Raw genomic sequence first — 19,106 nt, forward strand, 5'->3', positions numbered from 1 at the left:
GATTTGTTTGAGAGACCAAAACAAAAGCCATGTGTACTTCATGGGAATATATAGAATTCTAGATTTCAAAAATCATATAGTATACATTTCTAAGGAAAAAGTGGATGTCATCACTGACTTTATGCTAGGCATACATGTTTAGTGCACAGTATTTTTCTACTTTGATGAAAGTGTTTTGAAAGTCTGGCGCACTGCTTAAAGCTCAGCACTGATGTATTTCCCCTTTGATTGACTTGAGTTTGAAAAAAACCCAAATACTTGCAAATACTTGCTAGGAGTAAATGTATCTTAATTGGGTGACTTATGTGTGGCTTGCTTCTGATTTTTTTCAGGGGGATGTTCCTGGACACTATTCTCCCTTCTCGTGATGATAATGGCATACGTCCCGCAATTGGTCAGCGAACTCGTTTAAGCAAAGGAGATATTGCACAGGCAAGAAAGCTGTATAGATGTCCAGGTATTGCACCATACAAACCCAGAAGCGTAATTGTGCCAGAGTGTGCTCTTCCAGATGAGCAGGCTGCGATTTACTCAACTGTTTACTTGTTTCTTCCCATGCTGGCAAGCGATGTGTTCAGTTAGAGTCAGTATGAAATAGGAGAGAAGCCTGGAACACCCACTGATATAATTAAAAACAAATTACTAGAAATCAAATTTTAAGCACAAGGATAGGATGTTTTATTTCTTTTAATTTAAGGAGTAAAAGCAAAAAGTGTGTTTGTCTGATAGTTGTTATTAAATAGTTGCATGATTTCATAGTCAAACGCTGCTTCCTTGCCAATGTAAATGGAATGTCCTTTATTTCAACTTCGGAATTGAGTCCTGAATGATCTTTTTCTTGCAAGTACCATCATTAATGGTACACAAATTAAAGTTTTATTATTGAAATTGTTACTTTAGTTGCAAAAAATAAGTTTTAACTGTGTTGTTAGTGAGCTACTGTAAGGTCTTAATAAGAAAGTTCCAAGGGAACAGTAGTGACTTATTGGTCCAAGAAAAAAAAGAGTCTGCTTCCAATTTGGAAATACTGCATAGTCTGTGTACCTACTGTACACTCAAAATCCTTTGAAATACCTTATTTCAAAGAAACATGTTTAGCTTTACTTAACAGAGCTTTTTGCAATTTTTGTCCACGTATATATATAAAATACACATACACATGTGGTCTTTATTTTTTGTAAATCTAAATTTCCTCAGGAAAGATGAATTTATAAGTTGATGGCACCATTGTGACAAAAGACATGGGTGATCCTTGGCTAATTTCTGGCAGTATTGGATAAATTATGCTTTCTAAATTTCAAAATAGAAAATTTTAGGAAACATTAGGTGATTAAATAGCAACTAAATAAATGTATAGTTCTCATATAAAGCCATTTTGATTTTCTCTCTAAATATATGTACGTACGTTATACTTAAAGAGCACACTAGAGATGCATTTATACATTGAACTGTAGGAAAGTCAGGCAGGAGGAATCAAAAAGTAGTCACATGTAGGACACATTTAATTTTCAACCTATAGCTTTTGAATATTTTAGTTATTAGCAGGAAAATAATTAGTAAGCATAGTTTTCACTTGAGACTTTAATTATGAAAATGGACTGGACTATTTTATTACTTGAAGTATAATAATAATAATATAGACGTTGCTTCGTTTCCTACCGTGAAACCACTCAGGCAGTCACCGCCGTTCATGAGCGCGAGCTCTCGTGTTTCTAAAGCCGTGTGAGGCATAAGCCCCCGTGTCGCCGCTTATGCAGTTGCGGGGAGCAAGGGAGAGCTAAAAGAAGTATATACGTTTTTAAAAAGATGTGTTAATGTTTCGTTCTCAAAGTCTTTAAAAATGACTTGACTTGATATTTTTGTTTTTCATTTTTTTAATTTATGTATAGTTGCCATTCAATCTTATATTAGTTTCAGGTCCACAATATAGCGATTGGACATTTCTGTACCTCACAGTGCTGCCATCCCACGATCTCTCGTAATCATCCGTCCTTGGTGCTCACCAACCAACTCCCCCTCTTCTTTTTCTGATCTCCCTATTTCTGTTCTTCGTTCCCATAAGCCACTGTACCCCCTCTTCCATTCTTCCCTCCCGCCCTCCGCCCATGGTTATGTATTTAAAGTTCTTCATTCCCTCACAATGGGAGCACTAGTGATATTGGTAAAAATATACTTGCTTTTGGCAAAATACAGGTCAGCTACACTGATGCAGTAGGTTTAACAGTAACTCCAAGTGCCTCAATGGAATACTGGTAAAGATCCATAATTACACATTGAAGTCTAAATAGGATGGCTTATCTGACAATCACCTAAGCAGAAAGTAAGAGTGTATAAGGTGACATCTGGTTGTGTCTTGGTTTTATTACAGAGGGGAGGGGTGATAAAACTGCATATTTCTTTCAAGTTGGCCTTACAGTTTTCTTAGAAATTGCTGGTGAATAGAGTCAATGAGAGATATTTGGCTACTTTTTACTGCAACTTTTTTACTCTGTATCAGGTTATGCTCAAAGCTCTATTATTTCTGCATTTTATAGAGATGTCCTTAGAGTTTAATATTGGAAGGAGTGCCGACCTAGATCACACATAGATATCCAAGGTTGTAGATTTTATGGCATATGATAAGTGGGGTACTGAGTCCAAGAGGGCAAGTGTTTGATAGCCGATCACAGTAGTCAGGCTGCAAATACAGTTGCTCCTCCTTTGATAATATAGAAAATGTGTTTTTATCTATCAGAAGATGAATGGCATCAAAAATGTATGTTTTTAATTCCCTTAAAACAATATAAACTATTATCTTTGTGGGACTTTCTAACCGATAACTAATTTGTAATTCATTATTATATTTATCTATTTATATATGCCAAAAATATAAGTTAAACTGGTTTCTGAAACCTGTTACTTACTTTATAGTCAATGCATACTTGTCATGAAAAAGCTCCGTACAGGAATATAGTGGTGTTTTTAAGGTGATGCAATGAAGATAAGTTTCCTTTAGTTTGGGATTGTTTTCATTGCCATTGCTTGCTTGCTCTTTTAGAAGCAGGCAAGAAAAGCCTCCTGCACATTGCTATATGAGAAAGGGTGTGGCCCTTTATAGCCTTGGCACCATCCTGATAGAAGATACAATCATCCATTGCCAGACGACACAGGTCCATGAAAGGAAAAAGAAGGGAAAGGAAGAACCGCTCAACAGTGGGAGTAAATAGGTTTCTGGGCATTGCTGCCCAAAGGCCAATCTTGTGTCCTTCTAGACAGATTCCAAGCCTGTCTACAGTTAAGACATCTTAATGGACACCAGCTGATGGCACTTGCCTGTCATAATCTCTTGCATCCTACATACTGTCAGGACAAAAAGTGTCCACATGGGGGTGGAGGATGAGTCATCTTTACAGTTCTTTGTCTTTCTTTTATCCCAATAATTTGCATTTTGCTTGTGAAGCAGAACCTCTCTAGGGTGTATGAGTTTTAGTGTATCTTCTCTTCACAAATGATGTATTTGTTCTCTTGTTGTCTTTCTTTTTGGGGAGGGCTTCTTCTTCTAGGCATAACTTTATCTTTTTATTTCTAAGTTGCTTAATTTAACTCTTCTCCTGATATAATCCCTGGTCTTTATTTGCATTTTCTCTTACTGTCATTTTTCTGTAGCCCAAAGATCTTACTGCTTTTAACTACTTAGTACTTAACATCAACTATCAACCCTAATATTCTCTCAGTAATTCTTTCTTAATTAAATATGTAAAGTAACAGTGAAATTAGTAAGAATGTAAAATAGATTAATACCTTAAAATATAGGGGCTTCTGGGGATATCTATCTTTTATGTAAGTGTTATGTGCTGATTTTGTGAACTGTGAGAAATAAAGGTCTAAGTTCATTTTTTGTACATGTATACCTAGTTACCCCAACATCATTTGTTAAAGAGACTGTCTTTTCCCCATTGTGTAGTTTTGGCAACCTTGTTGAATATCATTTTACTGTATATATGTGGGTTTATTTCAACTCTTTATTCTGATCCATTAGTCTACATGTCTATCTTATGCCAATACCATAGTGTTTTGATTACTGTAGATTTATAATATGTTTTGAAATCAAGAAGTATGAAGCTTCCAGATTTGACCTTGGCTATTCAGAGTTTGTGGTTTTATATGAATTTTAGGACTTTTTTGGTTATTTTTGCAAAAAAATGCCATTGGGACTTTAATAGGGATTGCATTGAATCTTTAGGTCACATTGGGTAGTATGGAAATTTTAGCAATATTAGGCCTTCTAATCCATGAAGACAGGGTTTATTTCCATTGCTTTGATTTCTGTTTTAGGGATGTTTTGTGGTTTTCTTCAATTTCTCTTAGTAATGATTTGTAGTTTTCAATGTACAATCTTTTGCCTCATTGGTTAAGCTATTCTTAAATATTTTATTCTTTTTAGTGCTGTTATAAATGGGATTGTTTTCTTTATTTCCTTTTCAGATTATTCATTGCTAGTGTATGGAAAGCAACTGATTTTCTGTGTGTTGATTTTCTCTCCTGCAATTTTGCTGAACTTGTTTATTGTAACAGGTTTTGGGTTTGTTTTTTTTTTGTGCATGTGTGGAATCTTAATGGTTTTATATATACAAGATCATGTCATCTACCTAAAAAGCTAGAGCTCCAACTTCTGAATTATGTTTTGTTTTAGAGTAATTTCTTTTTTTTTAATTAACTTTTTAAAACAGTCTCCCCCCCCCCCCCCCCCCCCCCCCCCCCCCCCTTTTTTTTTTTTTTTTTGTTTTTTTTTTTTTGGTGAGGAGTTGGACAGTGATAATAATTTCCTTTGTATATTTCTTAAAGCCTTCTTTTTCCTGAATATGACCGCATTTTGTAATTTAAAGACACATTCTAACAATTAAGACCACATCCTTCCTATCTGTGGAAAAGATATGTAGGAAGAGGACTTAGGCCATCATAATATTTGACCCCTCCAAAGCAACTTTATGAAATGCCTATCAACAAGAGAGTCACCTCTCAAAAGAGAAAACTGAGGTTGAAGCTTAGGAGTCTTAACTTGTGTGACATAATAAGTAGTAATGCCATAAAAATTTTCTTATCCATATATATTGCAGAATAAATGGACAGACTATGCATTTTTACTTAGCATTGCTATGATTTCCCTTGCTAATTTTCCTTTAATTCCGTAATAATAAATTTTGCTTTTTATATCTGAGCATTAACCAAGAAATGGCTGGGAAAACTCATGAAAATCTTCTGTAGATAGGAATCGGGTAGCCTGAAACAACCATACTTACTGAGTATACTGGGCAAATAATTGCCACAATTTGACTCTTGTTTGCACGTCTTACACTATAAGTGGGTGCTAAATATTTATTAAATTTTTGAATTACTTGCTGTATTCTTTTTTCATTTGTAGTCTCTTTTTTTTATTATATTATTATTATTGTTATATTTGTAGTTTAAATATATTTGTTTTAATTCCACTTTAGGAAATACAGTACCAGTATTCCATGTGACTTAGTAGAGTTTTCAATCATTGCAGAATTCATTTTCAAGCTACTGTGAATTATAGTTATTTTCATTGAAACACACTCAACTTCAAAATGGCTATCTAGCATCTAAACTGATTTTATTCAAAAGCACACTGTTTGCATTAATAAATTTTAACAAAATTTAATTTTTCTAAGGGTTCTTTTAATGTTATATTTAGCAAGTGACCTTAGATGATTCACGAAAGAGGCTGAATTATGTATTTTTGACCATGAGCATTTTCATTTTTTCTAAAGTTGCCTTTATCTATCTATTCATCAGAATAAGCATTATTTACTCTTACATTTATTTGTTGTGCAAACATAATATCTGTATATCTAATAAATATATCAGGCTCTTTTTACAGCTCTATTTTGTATTTTCAAAGTCATCATCTTTCTTCATTTAAGTTAAGACATGCAGAACCATTTATAACTTATTGAGGATTTAATGAGACAAGAGTTCCCTTGCTGGTAGCTGTGGCTCTATAATGTGGTAATATCTCAGTTTTGATTTCATTTGCCTTCAGAGAGACAGAACTGTTCTTTCAAATTGTTGAGTAAAAGTTTAAAGATAACTGGCTGTTTTTTAATTAAAGACCCTTAAAGCACCCTAGGTTCATGTAGCTCATACCATTAGAGAATGGTTCTGACCACTAACCTTGGCTGAACCAATGAACTAATTATACTTCGCTTTTGCTTTTGTTGAAATGGCCCTAGAGATATCAATCACATCAATCTGAAGGCTGTGGAGTTGATAATTTGCTATTTCAGATGATTGGTAATTACTTCCAAGAAACTAGACAGTCTTACTAAGACAAAAATGTAATTGCTTTTCCAGCAATTTCTACTTAAGATCAACAGAAAAGAAAGAATAAATATCTATATCCTGTTGGAAAATTTAAGTCTTCCATGATGTTTTTATCTTTCAATTTTTATGGGGCTTATTTTGAAAAAACATTTTCATTGTGATGACATTTTGGTACCACTCTTACTGATTATTTATTGTTTATTATTTAAGATAGATTTTTTCACCTTTGATATGGAATTTACTATTGAACTTAGCCTCAATTTATATAGAGTATGTTGATGGTATGTTTCATGTGGTCTCAGAGATACATCAACTAGGTATCCACTGGCCTGCACTGAAATATGAGTCACTTACAAGTTGGCTACTGGCTCCTTGGGAATGAATTGCAAAGGTTTCCATCGGGAGGAACTTTATGCATGCAAGATTATATATATCCTAATCTTGTTATATGGGTAGCCCTAGCGATCACATTAAGTATAGTGAAACTCTGGTAAGAGAGATATCAAAAGAAATTACTTAGAAAGGAAAAGTCTATTATAAAATACAAACACATGCTCTTGTCTAACACCTAAAGACTCAAGGGTTTAACTATGATGCTCATACCTTTCATAAAATTAAAGAATGATCTAATCTATTTAGGACACATGGATGTCATCTTTTTAAAAAAATCAAAAAACATTTTTATTATTTTTATTTCAGCATGTGGAGAAACCCTACAAGAATCCAACGGCAACCTTTCCTCTCCAGGATTTCCAAATGGCTACCCTTCTTACACACACTGCATCTGGAGAGTTTCTGTGACCCCTGGGGAGAAGGTAGTTTATAACACCTACAGTTCTCCTTTACTCTTATATAAATACAATGGTTCATTTCTCAGTTATGCTTTGCTTTATGTTTATTCTTGTTGGACTCATTAAATAAGAGACAAAATAGTTCAGAGAATTTATAATAAATTTTAAAAGATTATTCTATTTTACAAAAACATACAGAATGGCCGATGTAAAAGTGAAAGGCTTATCTGATAATTTCTTTATTAAATTATGCTCATTAAGAAGGAATAAAACATGATATAAAATGCCACTAGATTTATCTCTCTGAAGATAGTCACATGAATTATTACCTAAAAACATGACACCCTTTTTACAAACATTTGAGGACTATGTTTTCAGCATATGGGGAAATTTTTTTTTAATTGGGCAATTTAATAAGTAGGTCAAAAGTCATAAGCATGAAACATCTAATTTTTGAAATACTAATTTTGAAATTTTGTTACAGACAAAATTACAGAAGACTATACCAAAACAATGCTTATTTCTCCCTGTTGGATTTATATATAGGTTTGATTTCTTTTTCCTTTCATTATCTATAATAAGCATATATTATTTTTTAAAAGACATTCTATTTATTTATTTTTAGAGAGAGGAGAAGGGAAGGAGAAAGAGAGGGAGAGAAACATTGATGAGTGGTTGCCTCTTGCACACCCCCAACTGGGGACCTGGCCCGCAACCCAGGCATGTGCCCTGACTGGGAATTAAACCAGCAACCCTTTGGTTCACAGGCTGGTGTTCAATCCACAGAGCCACACCAGCCAGGACTAAGTATATATTATTTTATAAAGGAAAAATATTAAAAAGTAAGGTTATCATTGCACAACAATGTGAACGTACTTAATGCTACAGAACTGTACACTAAAAATGGTTAAAATGATAAATTTTATGTTATGTGTATGTTTTACCATAATAAAAAAAAAGAGATTGTCAGTGCACGTGTATGTCTTTGTGGGACTGAGCCTGCCAAGGTACAGACAGATTCCTGTCCAATCTAAGGCTGTTCTTGATGTTGCACAGTACATGTTGGTAACAGTCCAGGATGTGCACCTGAGAATGTAGCTGTATTCAGCTGATAAAAGCATATAATATTGATTTTTCCATCCCTTAGAATTGATTGATCTTTTAACGAGGGCAGACATCTTATGCACTGAATATAGTTAACATTTTTTTTCTTTTCCTGTGTAACCCATTTAAAAGCTATTATTTGAGAGTACTTTCATTTTGCAAAAAATTTCTTGTTAACCACTCATCTAATGGTTTACACATATGGAGTCAGTTTACAATATATTGTTTATATTGCCAAAGGTACTGCTTAAATTTAGAGTTACTGAAGAGATAAATTGTTGATTCATAAAATGTGCCTTCTGGTGTGTGAAAGAAATCTTTGCTATCAAGAAGCTTATGCACCTATACCAAGGACAAGGCCTAGTAACAAAATAGACTGTCTTTGAAAAACAATTGAAGAAAGCAAGATACAGTTTGTCATGGATTTGCGGAGAGATAAGAGAGCTCAGATCTTGGAGTTGGTGCAGTTAGTGCAGAGAAGCCTCGAGAGCAGTGACTGAAAAAGGAGGGAGGAGAACGTTTTCAGCGGCATTGCGGACTGTCATCTATAGAAGTTACAACTGATTATGTAGGAAGTTGGGGCGGGGTTTAGGGAAAGGGAGGTATATAAAATATGTCCCTGTGAGTAGTTGGTGAAGACAAATCAAAATGTCAAAATCCAGATATTATCATATACATTTAAGCAGAAAAATTATTTTTATAGCGTAGTCCAACTCCTGTTTTTCACCCATCATATAATTAATCCCTGAGGGAATCACAGATCTACCGGAGTCACACAACCAGCCTGTGGTAAGCCAGGGATTTGAACCAAAGCCACTCTTCTTTAGATTTTAAAGAATCCTTTACTTTGATATGTTGATGTTCCTGAGAAACTTTAATAATTAAGACTATAATTTTATGTTTCCCAGTATAGTTGGATTGACTAAATTGGATTAATACTTTTATTTCATAACTGTTTTCAGCATTTATATTGTGAGGGATGTCTGAATAAGTAGCCTGAAAATAATAGTACATGAGAATCTTAACAATGCTTCAGATTATGTTTCCTACACATTATCCAATTAGATCCTTCTGATTTAATTCTGCTGAGATCAGCTTGATATGAAGACCTCCATTTTACAGTAAGAAAATTCATTCAACCTCAGAAATTTGAAGTACACTAGCAACTGAGTAGCTAGAACTTTAACCTAGGCTTTTTGACTCCCAATCACAAATGGCTTCTAGTTGTAGGGAAAGATGCAAATTTTTCCCTTTAGCACGATGTAGTCAGAGCCAAACAAAACTTTAACGATCAATTATTCCAGGAGTTGGCATATTTTTCTGGAAAGGATATACAGAAAATATTTTTAGCTTTGCAGGCTATACAGTCTGTTTCAAATACTCAATTCTGCTATTGTTTCTCAAAATCAGACCTAGACAATATATAAAGGAATGGTTCCAAGAAAACTTTCTTTACAAAAACTGGCTGCAGCCTGGATTTGGCCCATGGGGTGTAGTTTACTGATCCCTGTTCTTCTGCTCCTTGTCTTATTTCTGAGAAAAAAAAAACTGTAGTTTCCCTAGAGAGTTTATTAGACTTGTCCAAGCTTCTTCTGGCTGAAGCCCAGAAATCTATTTAATTTACTGCTGTTGATTCTAATATCTCTTTTGAAAGAGCCATTTAATAATATCAATCTAATTGACAGGATTTGCAACATCTTCTCCATCCTCAGCACTATAAGCTATAAATGTTGTGCTAGTTGGTCTTTCTGTGGTGCTCATGGAATTAGCTTAGGTGGTCAATAACGTCTTTGTTGTGCTGACAAAAGTTCATTGACATCTTTCTCTTGAGACTTGCAGACATTCGGTCCCTAGACAATTGATCTTTCTTCAGTGTTCTTCACTCAGCATCGCTGTAAAGCAGAGTGTTTAATAAGCAAACTCCATGGCATTTCTATCAATTTAACTTCACAGAATAATGTCAAAGAACAAATCTTAGAATTGTTCCTTGTCTCTCCCTCAAATACAAAGGAATTATGGCTAATTTTAAATTGATAACTGGTGATACTTATCATAAATAAAACATTTATATAGTTGTGCTCAGTAGTTTTTATTTAGCCATTCTTTGAAAAAATGCAACATATTTACATAAAATAGCATTATATAAAACAACCAAGTATTTTCCTGTGTTTATCATTTATAATTCAAGTGTGGATTCTGTTTGCAGCCTTAGTCAAAGGCCAGCATTTCACTTCTACATCCGAGCCCTAAGATTTGATTTTTAGAAAACTTAATCTTTATTACATTTTCTGCTTCAAAAGAACTCTGTGTTTTATATTAAAGTAGGCCAGTTTTGTTTCTCCATGGTGCTTGGCGTTTAAAATAGAAGATTAAAAACAAGATAGGAAACTTTTCTGTTTAGTGTTATTCCTTTTCCAAATGTGTGTGTGCGCGTGCATGTGTGTGTTCCAGACTTCAAATATTAACTATTTGTTAGCAATCCAAACACATTGTTTCAATTCTCAATAAAATTTGATGATATACATAGTTTCAGTTTAGCTGATTTCTCTCCTCTTTGAGGAGGAAGTTGAAATTATTTGCACACTATTATAAAATTCCCCTTTAAATCCAAGAGGGAAGCCACAAAATAAGCCTTGGGGTCTACTGTTTGTGTCTGTATTCTGCCATAATAAATGAATTCTTGTATGATCACATAGAGTTGAAATTCTGGTGATTGCTTTAAGGAGAATAAAAAAGTGACTAAAACTTAATATCAGGCACTGTTAGTATTCCCCATTTAAGCGGCAGACAAAGTAAATACAAGTTAAGGAGAAAAACCACAAGTTATTTCCCAATTATGTCCTAAGAATAACAATATTGCATTGGTATTCAGAGATGGAGGGGAAAACATATTGGGATCTTTAGAAAAATAGTTCAGAAATGATGTATTTTTATAATCAACGGTTGAGGATTATTGAAAAAGAAAGAAAATGGTAAGTCCTTTGTCTGTGGTTATTTTGGAAATTTTTGTAAACATTTTTGAGAATATATAAAATGATGAAATTAGGCGAAGGAGAAGAAAAGAAAAAGAAGAAGGAAAAAGAAACACTATAAATAAGGTAGATAAAAATAAATGACCCATTAAAACCAAATTATGCTATACCTACTGTATTACATTTAAAAACCTGTGTCTCTCTTTTTACATCCTTGGTAGACTTCATCTCTTTGTAATCTAGAAAGCATGTTTAAAGAAACCGAGGCACATTGAATTTAATGGCGACATGTTAATGCCACTATAAGGTGCGATTGACTTTCACTCTAGTCAGATAAACTCTTAGCTTCTGTCTCTGTAAAATGATTATGTGCACATGCTACTGTCACCAACTTTGGCGCACAATCCCATGGACGATCATTGCGATGTTGAGATGTAAGGTGCCGTGAGAGATGTGTCTTTGTTATGCCGTATCTTTATTTTAGGAAGAAGTGATCTAGTTTAAGATTGATTGGTCATAATGAGTATTTAACTTTCTGTTAAATATCAAGAGAGGGGAGAGATATATGTTTCCTAATGCAAAAATAGTAATACCTGGAATATGGGTTCAGGATTGATCAATATATTTTTTATTCTTTCTTTTTCTTTTGTCATTCATTGAGCATTATATCTAGATTCTTACACCATCACAAAACGGTTATTTAAGTATTGTTACAAACTACTTTTATGTTAGAAGCATTTTAAATATTTATAATGTGTTGCTTTTAGCCAAAGCCTATTTCAGTTTTTGGAATAAAGAACCAGGTTCCCTATATGCCTTAATTATCTTAGCTATTTTAAGCAGAATAGAGTTAGAATGAGCTTTTGAATATAAAAAATATTTTCCAAATGAGTTTTTTCAGCAGGTAGGTGAACGTCTCCTTAGTTTGGCTCTCCTTTTGGTGTAATGAAGTAAAAAAAGAGTTAATTATTTGAAAAGTAAAGCCTTTTTATAAAGCAGTGAGAAAATTGTCTTTCCAAGAGCTGTTCTTGAATTATCTTTACAAAAAGCAAATCATTTCAAAACAAAGTACAAAATAAAGGGTCATGTGCAAGATCTAACTTGAAAGGCCTTTGAATATATATTCTTGGATCTAGAGAAGCATAATGACATCTGCCTTTAATTACAGTTACATGAACAAATTCAAATTCTAGAGCTGTTCTTAAAACATTTCAACATACACAATAATATTATGTTCTAGGAATATGGCACATGATGCTTATTTTTAACATGATTATATATGTCTGGTCGTCTCTGAAATAAATTTTTTAAAAAAGACATTTATGGTGAAATTAGAATTTTTCACGGTTTAAGTCATGTTTATCTTAGAGAAGTCAAAATACACTGTATGAATAAAGGTTTCTGTTTGTTTCACAATTGGTCAAATTTATGGAAACTTTGGTTTAGTTGCTAAAGTGTTGTGCTTTTATATTGTTGAACGTTAATGAGAATGAGGAAATTAGGTTTTTTGTGGTATTTGTAAAGAAAAAAATATTAGGAGAATTACTAATTTAGAAAAAAAAAATAGCATCTGTTTGTTTTCCCAGTTGCCCTGGCTTTCTGACGGCCAGGAATCCAATCACCACCTGCAGGTACAATCATTTTTACTCTCTGTGTCATTTCTCTCTGTTTTGCAGATTGTTTTAAATTTTACCACGATGGACTTATACAAAAGTAGCTTGTGCTGGTATGACTACATTGAAGTAAGAGATGGGTACTGGAGGAAGTCCGCTCTCCTTGGTAAGAGATGGTTTACTGTCTGTGTGGCTATGCGTATAGTCTGTTCTGCCTAAAGTCATCTTTGAGTTAAAATTGTATGTGACCAACATTTTCATTTTATTATACTTTTTTAAACTGCAGTAAAAATACTCACAGACAGATCGAAAAATAAGTAAATGGCTTTAAATGGCTTGAATTATGAAGTAGTACTCAGGTCTGATTTCGCTAATGATTTAGAATAGCTTTCACACATATTATACTTAGCATGGCTACTTATCACAGTGTGTCTGTATTTTTAATTTTAAACACATAGTTTTAATGAGAAAACCAGCCCAATTGTGTGTGTCCGTGTTTTGTTTTGTTTGCTCAGGCAGTGGAAGGGGAGTTGGTTCAGTAGAGCTGTCGGTAGCTGGCTCCCCAGGCCAAGCATTTTCAACTGTGCTGTAGACGACACGGCTTTGCTTCTCTGAGTTGTGGCTGAGAAGAGACCTTTGCAGTTTGGGTCATAAATTGTAGCTCAGAGTTGATGCTCAGGAGAGTCTGCTGCCAGCGTCGAACCACAGACCATACCATTAACTTGCATGAGGCACTTTCCTGTTGCCTCTGTTTTACTTAACGATGAGAGCTGTTGTGAGCATGGCAGCATCGACTCTATATTGATTTTTTTTTTTTTTGAGATTGTGGCTTTTCCTTTATTCTTAGAAGTAGCTTTGCTCAGTTGTGTTTATGCACTGCAACAGATCTTTTTTCTTACCATCTAAAACCTATTGATTGTGCACTGTTGTATTAAAAATGACAGCAGCCTTAGTAAATCCAGGAAACCTGTAGAAGTATTTAAAAGGAAGGAAAAAGAAAATAAAGACTTGAACTAATTTGATAAGTCAGGTTGAAGAAAATATTGTCTTCAGCATTTGGTTTCTTAGCCTAGCTGAAGCAGTGTGTGATATATGGATGTGCATTCCAAAGGAAACATTTCACCAACCTCATGTTGAAGAATCAAGGGCAAAGCTAGAGTACTGGAGACCGCGACCTTTCAGAGCACCGTCAGCATTACACGCTGCAGAAGCTGAGGGCCCTTCACACCGCTTTCATCGGATTAGCCGGATGGGAGATCCACGTGGGAAGCTCCCCCCACTATGCCCTCCAAAACCAAGTGTACTCGTCAGCCTGGCCGCATCAGCGTCACTTGGAGGGTTGTTAAAAATGTGGCAATTCATGTCCACTCCATCCCTTCTGAATTAGAGACTGTATTTTAAAAGACTCCCTGGCATTCATAGGCATGTTAGTGTCTAAGAAACATTGCTCCCTTTTACATGCCCGTAATGTACTTTGCCAGTTAGGAAGACAGTTCCTCACCTGTTAGCTGTTACTGTGAATTTATTGTACACTGACTGCCATTTATAATATACTAAAATTGTGTGTGACATCATTGCCAGGGCATGCAAAAATGGATGACAGTGTATTATTGTTTGTAGAATTATTTCATGTGCTTTGTCGTATTTAACCGTTTTGTCATCTTACAGAAACTTAGGGTACAGTGGCTGACATACAGTAAGAATTAAATATTTGTGGAGGGCTGAGGGAAGGAAGATATGACAGGAATCATTATATTCCTTTGGTATTATTCTTGCCCATGGATATATATTTAGAAAAAAGTCAGAACTTATACTGCATTTTTCTGATACATTTGCTATTCTGCCTACTACACTACAGGTGAGAGCTTTATAGGTGAGGTGGAATGTGTGCAATGACGTAAGATCCTCAGAGCAACACATGGGTTTCCCTGATGAGCCATCACTGGCCCTGGCCAGACAAAGAACCTGGCTTTGAATTGAGACATACTTTAACGAGGTTATTCCTCTCCTAAGGACCAGACGGACCATTTAAACCGGTTTCTTGTACTTTTTTGTTCTTCATAGAATAATATTCTCCACCTTGATGTATCACATGACTTTTTACAAGTATGTCTTTTGAACTCATTCCTCATTCTACAGATAAGATACCGACATCAGTTGGTTAATTGGAGCATGTTTTAATATTTTATAAATGGATACAAAAAGATTGTTTTATTTATCTACCTTTATTAAGTAAATATTAAGGTATAGTTATGACTCTAGTTACTAAGGATAGAGACAGGAACCAAATCAGGTTTTATATATAATTTATAGCTAATGTGGAAAGCAAGTAGAATATAGAGTCATATTTAGGAGCCTCTCTTTATTCTTCTATTTTTTTAGGCAGATTCTGTGGGGACAAATTGCCTGAAGTTCTCACCTCTACAGACAGCAGAATGTGGATTGAGTTTCGTAGCAGCAGTAATTGGGTAGGAAAAGGCTTTGCAGCGCTCTATGAAGGCAAGTCGCATAGAGTTTAACAGATTATGTCTTCTCAGGGCCCGTAACAGAAATATCCTTTCTTTCAGAAGCATGAGAGAGGAAAAACAAAAAAAATATACAAATTCAGTAGAGTGATACTGTAACTATATTTTAATTATGGAGTTTTCAAAACTTGTGTTAAATATTCACGAGGATGATTTTTAATAAAACTACTTGGTAAATGTAAATTGCAGGAACAACCTGTTTTCTAGTACTAATGATATACTAACATAAAAAAGTACTCAGGGACGTGTGTGGGAAGGGAGCAGGAGGGCACAAGAGTTCTTAAACTGCAAATGTTTTTTCACGCCAGTATTAGAATATTATGAAGAAATTATCATTTTCCTTCATACTGAATTTGTGTCCATTTGGTGCCTGGATTGCTGAAATGCTCTGTTTTAGGAAACTGCACAGAAAGGAATTGTGCACATTCTGGAGCATGCATTGTCCAAAGGAGAGGGTCAGCATTCAGGGAAGAGTTTACTAGGCGCTTTGTTCTCTCCTTCTCGAAGACAATACATCGGCATTGTACTCCCTGGCTTGCTCCCTGCTCGCCAGGTTGTGGGTGGAGGAGACCCTTCTTGCTCCTGCCTCTGCTAGGACAGGAGCTCGAGAAATTTAGAAGATGGAAGATTTTTGCTTCCCTTAAACTTTGAAGTAAATGGAGGCATTTTGTTTCAAAGATTAACTGCATGGCAGTGAAAAGGGTTATTTGAATGGAGCTGCAGATGTTGAGCACCTGGCGCCAGTTCCCTGCCACAGGCACAGAAGGCCCTGGGAAGTCCTCTCCTGCTCAGTTATTTCACCTGAGGTCGAAACACCGAGAGAAGCTGCTCAGGGAATCAAGAGCAAACTCACACTACTAAATGCACAAAATCTCTAAAGGCTTTTAAGTGTTAAAATATGCTTTTGGGGGAGTAAAGATGTGAATTAATAGCGATTAAGAAATCATGTATTCCTGTGCTATTATCTAATACTTATAGCTAAGCGGCTAGGTTTTGTTATTTGTTTGTTTTTTTAAGCGGCATCTAAATATTTACAACAGTACAACCAGCCAACTTTGATTGTTATAACCTGGTCTTTATGGACTCAGCTCCAGGCACTGAACTAAAATGTTATCTAAGAAGAAAATGAAAATGAAATGGCGTGTCTGGGTTTATTTATTTATTTTTGCTTTCCTCAGCAATCTGTGGAGGTGAGATACGTAAAAATGAAGGACAGATTCAGTCTCCTAATTATCCTGATGACTACAGACCTATGAAAGAATGCGTGTGGAAAATAACAGTGACAGAAGACTACTATGTCGGATTGACCTTTCAGGCCTTTGAGGTAAAGTCTTTCAGGAACCTTCTCGGGGCATGTGCTCCATAAATGACAGTGGCATTTAAAGGGATCCTCATTAAATAAGCAAAGAACCAGAGAATCAGCTTTTTAATCAGCCAAGAAGCAAAGGGTTGCCTATAAAATGTAACATCAAGAGCCAAAGCAGTTTTCCCCCCATCTCTTCTCTTCTTGTAGACATTTTCTAGAAGATTAAAGTGAGTTTACATTATCTGTGCTATTTGAATTAGAATGTTTGAAGTACTGACAATAGTTTCTTTTGACAAATGCACTGGCTTGTTTCACAAGACTGTTTGAAGGGTCCATTAAATAATAGAACTTTTATTTCTCTTCTAAACTAAGAGGTTAAAAGGTAGACCATCTTTTTTGTTGTTGTTGGGGAAAAATCCATTTTTGCCATTATACAGAAAATTGTTTATATCAGAAATAGGGATTTAAGTGTTCTTAGGAGCTTTTGACTTCATGAAAAATATTTATCGAGGAGGAGGTCAGCACAAGCATCGCATTATTAGATGAGGACAGAATAAACCGAAGGCTGTCAGAGTTCTGGAGCACAGTCTGGGCCCCAAATTGCCAAGCTGGCTAATGAGTGATTTTTGTAGGGTCAGAAGAACTGAGTTAGGGATTAGAAGCCAGAAGATGGGGGGAACGATCAGGAGCTCCGGAGTGTGTTTAAATAATAATAATAAAAAAAAAATCTGTCTAGAAATTGAGAGCCCCAGCGTAGTGGGAAGGCATGATGAGACGGTGGTCGTAGGTCCTGGCAGGGGTGGTGAGATGCCACAACTGGAGATTATTACCATATTGATTAGAAGGCTAATTCGCTGTCCAAGCAAACAGAAGGCAGAAGAGGGCCCCGTCCACCTCCGGAGGGTGCTGGGTGCAGCGAGTGCCGTGGGGTCTGTCCCCACAGCAGGAGCCCCAGGGCGGTCAGGCATCACTTAATCATAGACCTGAGAAGAGCGCACCCCCATCTGCAAACTCTGTCATATGTCTTTTAAGCCTCATCCCTACCTCTTTGCTTGTGCCATTTAATTTCCAAGACACATTTTTTTAATCATGAAAAAAATGATCTTTTCTGCTGGGATCATGTTCATGCTCTTAGCAATTTGCATATTTGAAAAACTTGGTTCTGAGATTATTAGATTCACATTTGCATTTTGTTATTTTAATGGATCAATAAGATTGCAAACATTATTCAAATTAGACCACTTTATCATTAACAGTAAATTAAAATTGGGTAGGATTCACCTGCTGTATAGAAAATAAAAGAACTGGTTCATTGAAATATTATCTACCTAATAACCTCATTACTTGTATGTTGTAATATTGCTAAAATTAAGCAATGAACTGTCTTTCAATATATAACTCAATGTTTTATGGAATTCTAGTACAGAAGTGATGTCAGAAAATGCATTTATTCCATGCATCTAAAAACTAGGATAGTATAAAGGACAAATAGGAAAGATTTACATCTCAGGCACTTAGAACCATGCCAAACACAGAGTAGTTAAAACAAATACTTGTTGATTGACTGAATGAATACATTATTACTAAGCTTTAGGACTGGGGAAGAGCGATGTCATAGTTTGGCTCACGGTACATTTTATTTATTATCTTCAGTTTTCCTGTTCTTCCTTAATTTTTATTTATTTCCTTATGGGTTTTTTTCTGCCTTCATTTATATATTGGATATATTTGAATGTCTACTAGGAGTCTCATCTTTAAATGACTAGCCCCAAACCTTTGATTGTCTTACTAACCCACACTTCTTGATTTTTTCCTTATTTCAGTACTTACTATTTCAGCATGTCACTGTCTACTCAAAGAATATCCTTAATTCTACTTTTCAACCCTGAGGCCAGCCCATCAGCACATTCCATTTATTTTTTCTTCCATCTGTGTGCCTTATATGAGCACTTTATACCTACTTTCTGGCCACCACTCTGTTCCCACCCCCACCCCTTCTCTTGAAACTTGGTGGTGGCCTTACCTCTCGACCCCAATCACCACAGGGCCAGAATGATACTTTTATCATGTAAGTTAGGTCATAACGCTACTCTGCTTAAATTTTTTCAGACTTTTTCCATTATACCTACAATAAAACACAGGTTTAGTTACCATGGACCAAGGCAAGCCGTGGTTTGGTCCCAAGCTCCTTCTCCCTCTCTTTGTGCCAGCATCTCTAGGCCTTCCTTCTTTCCTCAAAAACACCAAGTTTACCCCCATATCACAGCGTTCTACATCCAGATCTCTTTTTTCCTCCTCCTTTCCTTAATGCAGATTTCTGCTTAATTCTTGCCTCCTTAAAAAATCTTTGCCTGGTAACTTGAAAATATTTTCTTACCTACAATTGTCTGTAAATCATTATTCTATTTTACTTTACTTCATTGTATTTACACATTTTGGAATTTGCTATGGATTTGTTTACATGGTCTTTG

At 35.3% G+C, this 19,106-nt stretch overlaps 1 protein-coding gene across 1 annotated transcript in view; it reads left to right on the plus strand.

The window, feature by feature from the left end:
* TLL1 (tolloid like 1) overlaps positions 1–19,106 on the plus strand; it is a 150,993-nt gene that overhangs the window by 91,005 nt on the left and 40,882 nt on the right. The window contains exons 8-12 of the mRNA XM_054562215.1: positions 333–457; positions 7,024–7,139; positions 12,868–12,970; positions 15,187–15,303; positions 16,508–16,653. Of these exons, the coding sequence (XP_054418190.1) occupies positions 333–457; positions 7,024–7,139; positions 12,868–12,970; positions 15,187–15,303; positions 16,508–16,653 (607 nt within the window). The remainder of the gene's footprint in view (positions 1–332; positions 458–7,023; positions 7,140–12,867; positions 12,971–15,186; positions 15,304–16,507; positions 16,654–19,106) is intronic.

Source organism: Pteronotus mesoamericanus, unplaced genomic scaffold, assembly GCF_021234165.1.
Source record: "Pteronotus mesoamericanus isolate MK-2021 breed Mesoamerican mustached bat unplaced genomic scaffold, CSHL_Meso_final contig_163, whole genome shotgun sequence".
Classification (NCBI taxonomy): Eukaryota; Metazoa; Chordata; class Mammalia; order Chiroptera; family Mormoopidae; genus Pteronotus; species Pteronotus mesoamericanus.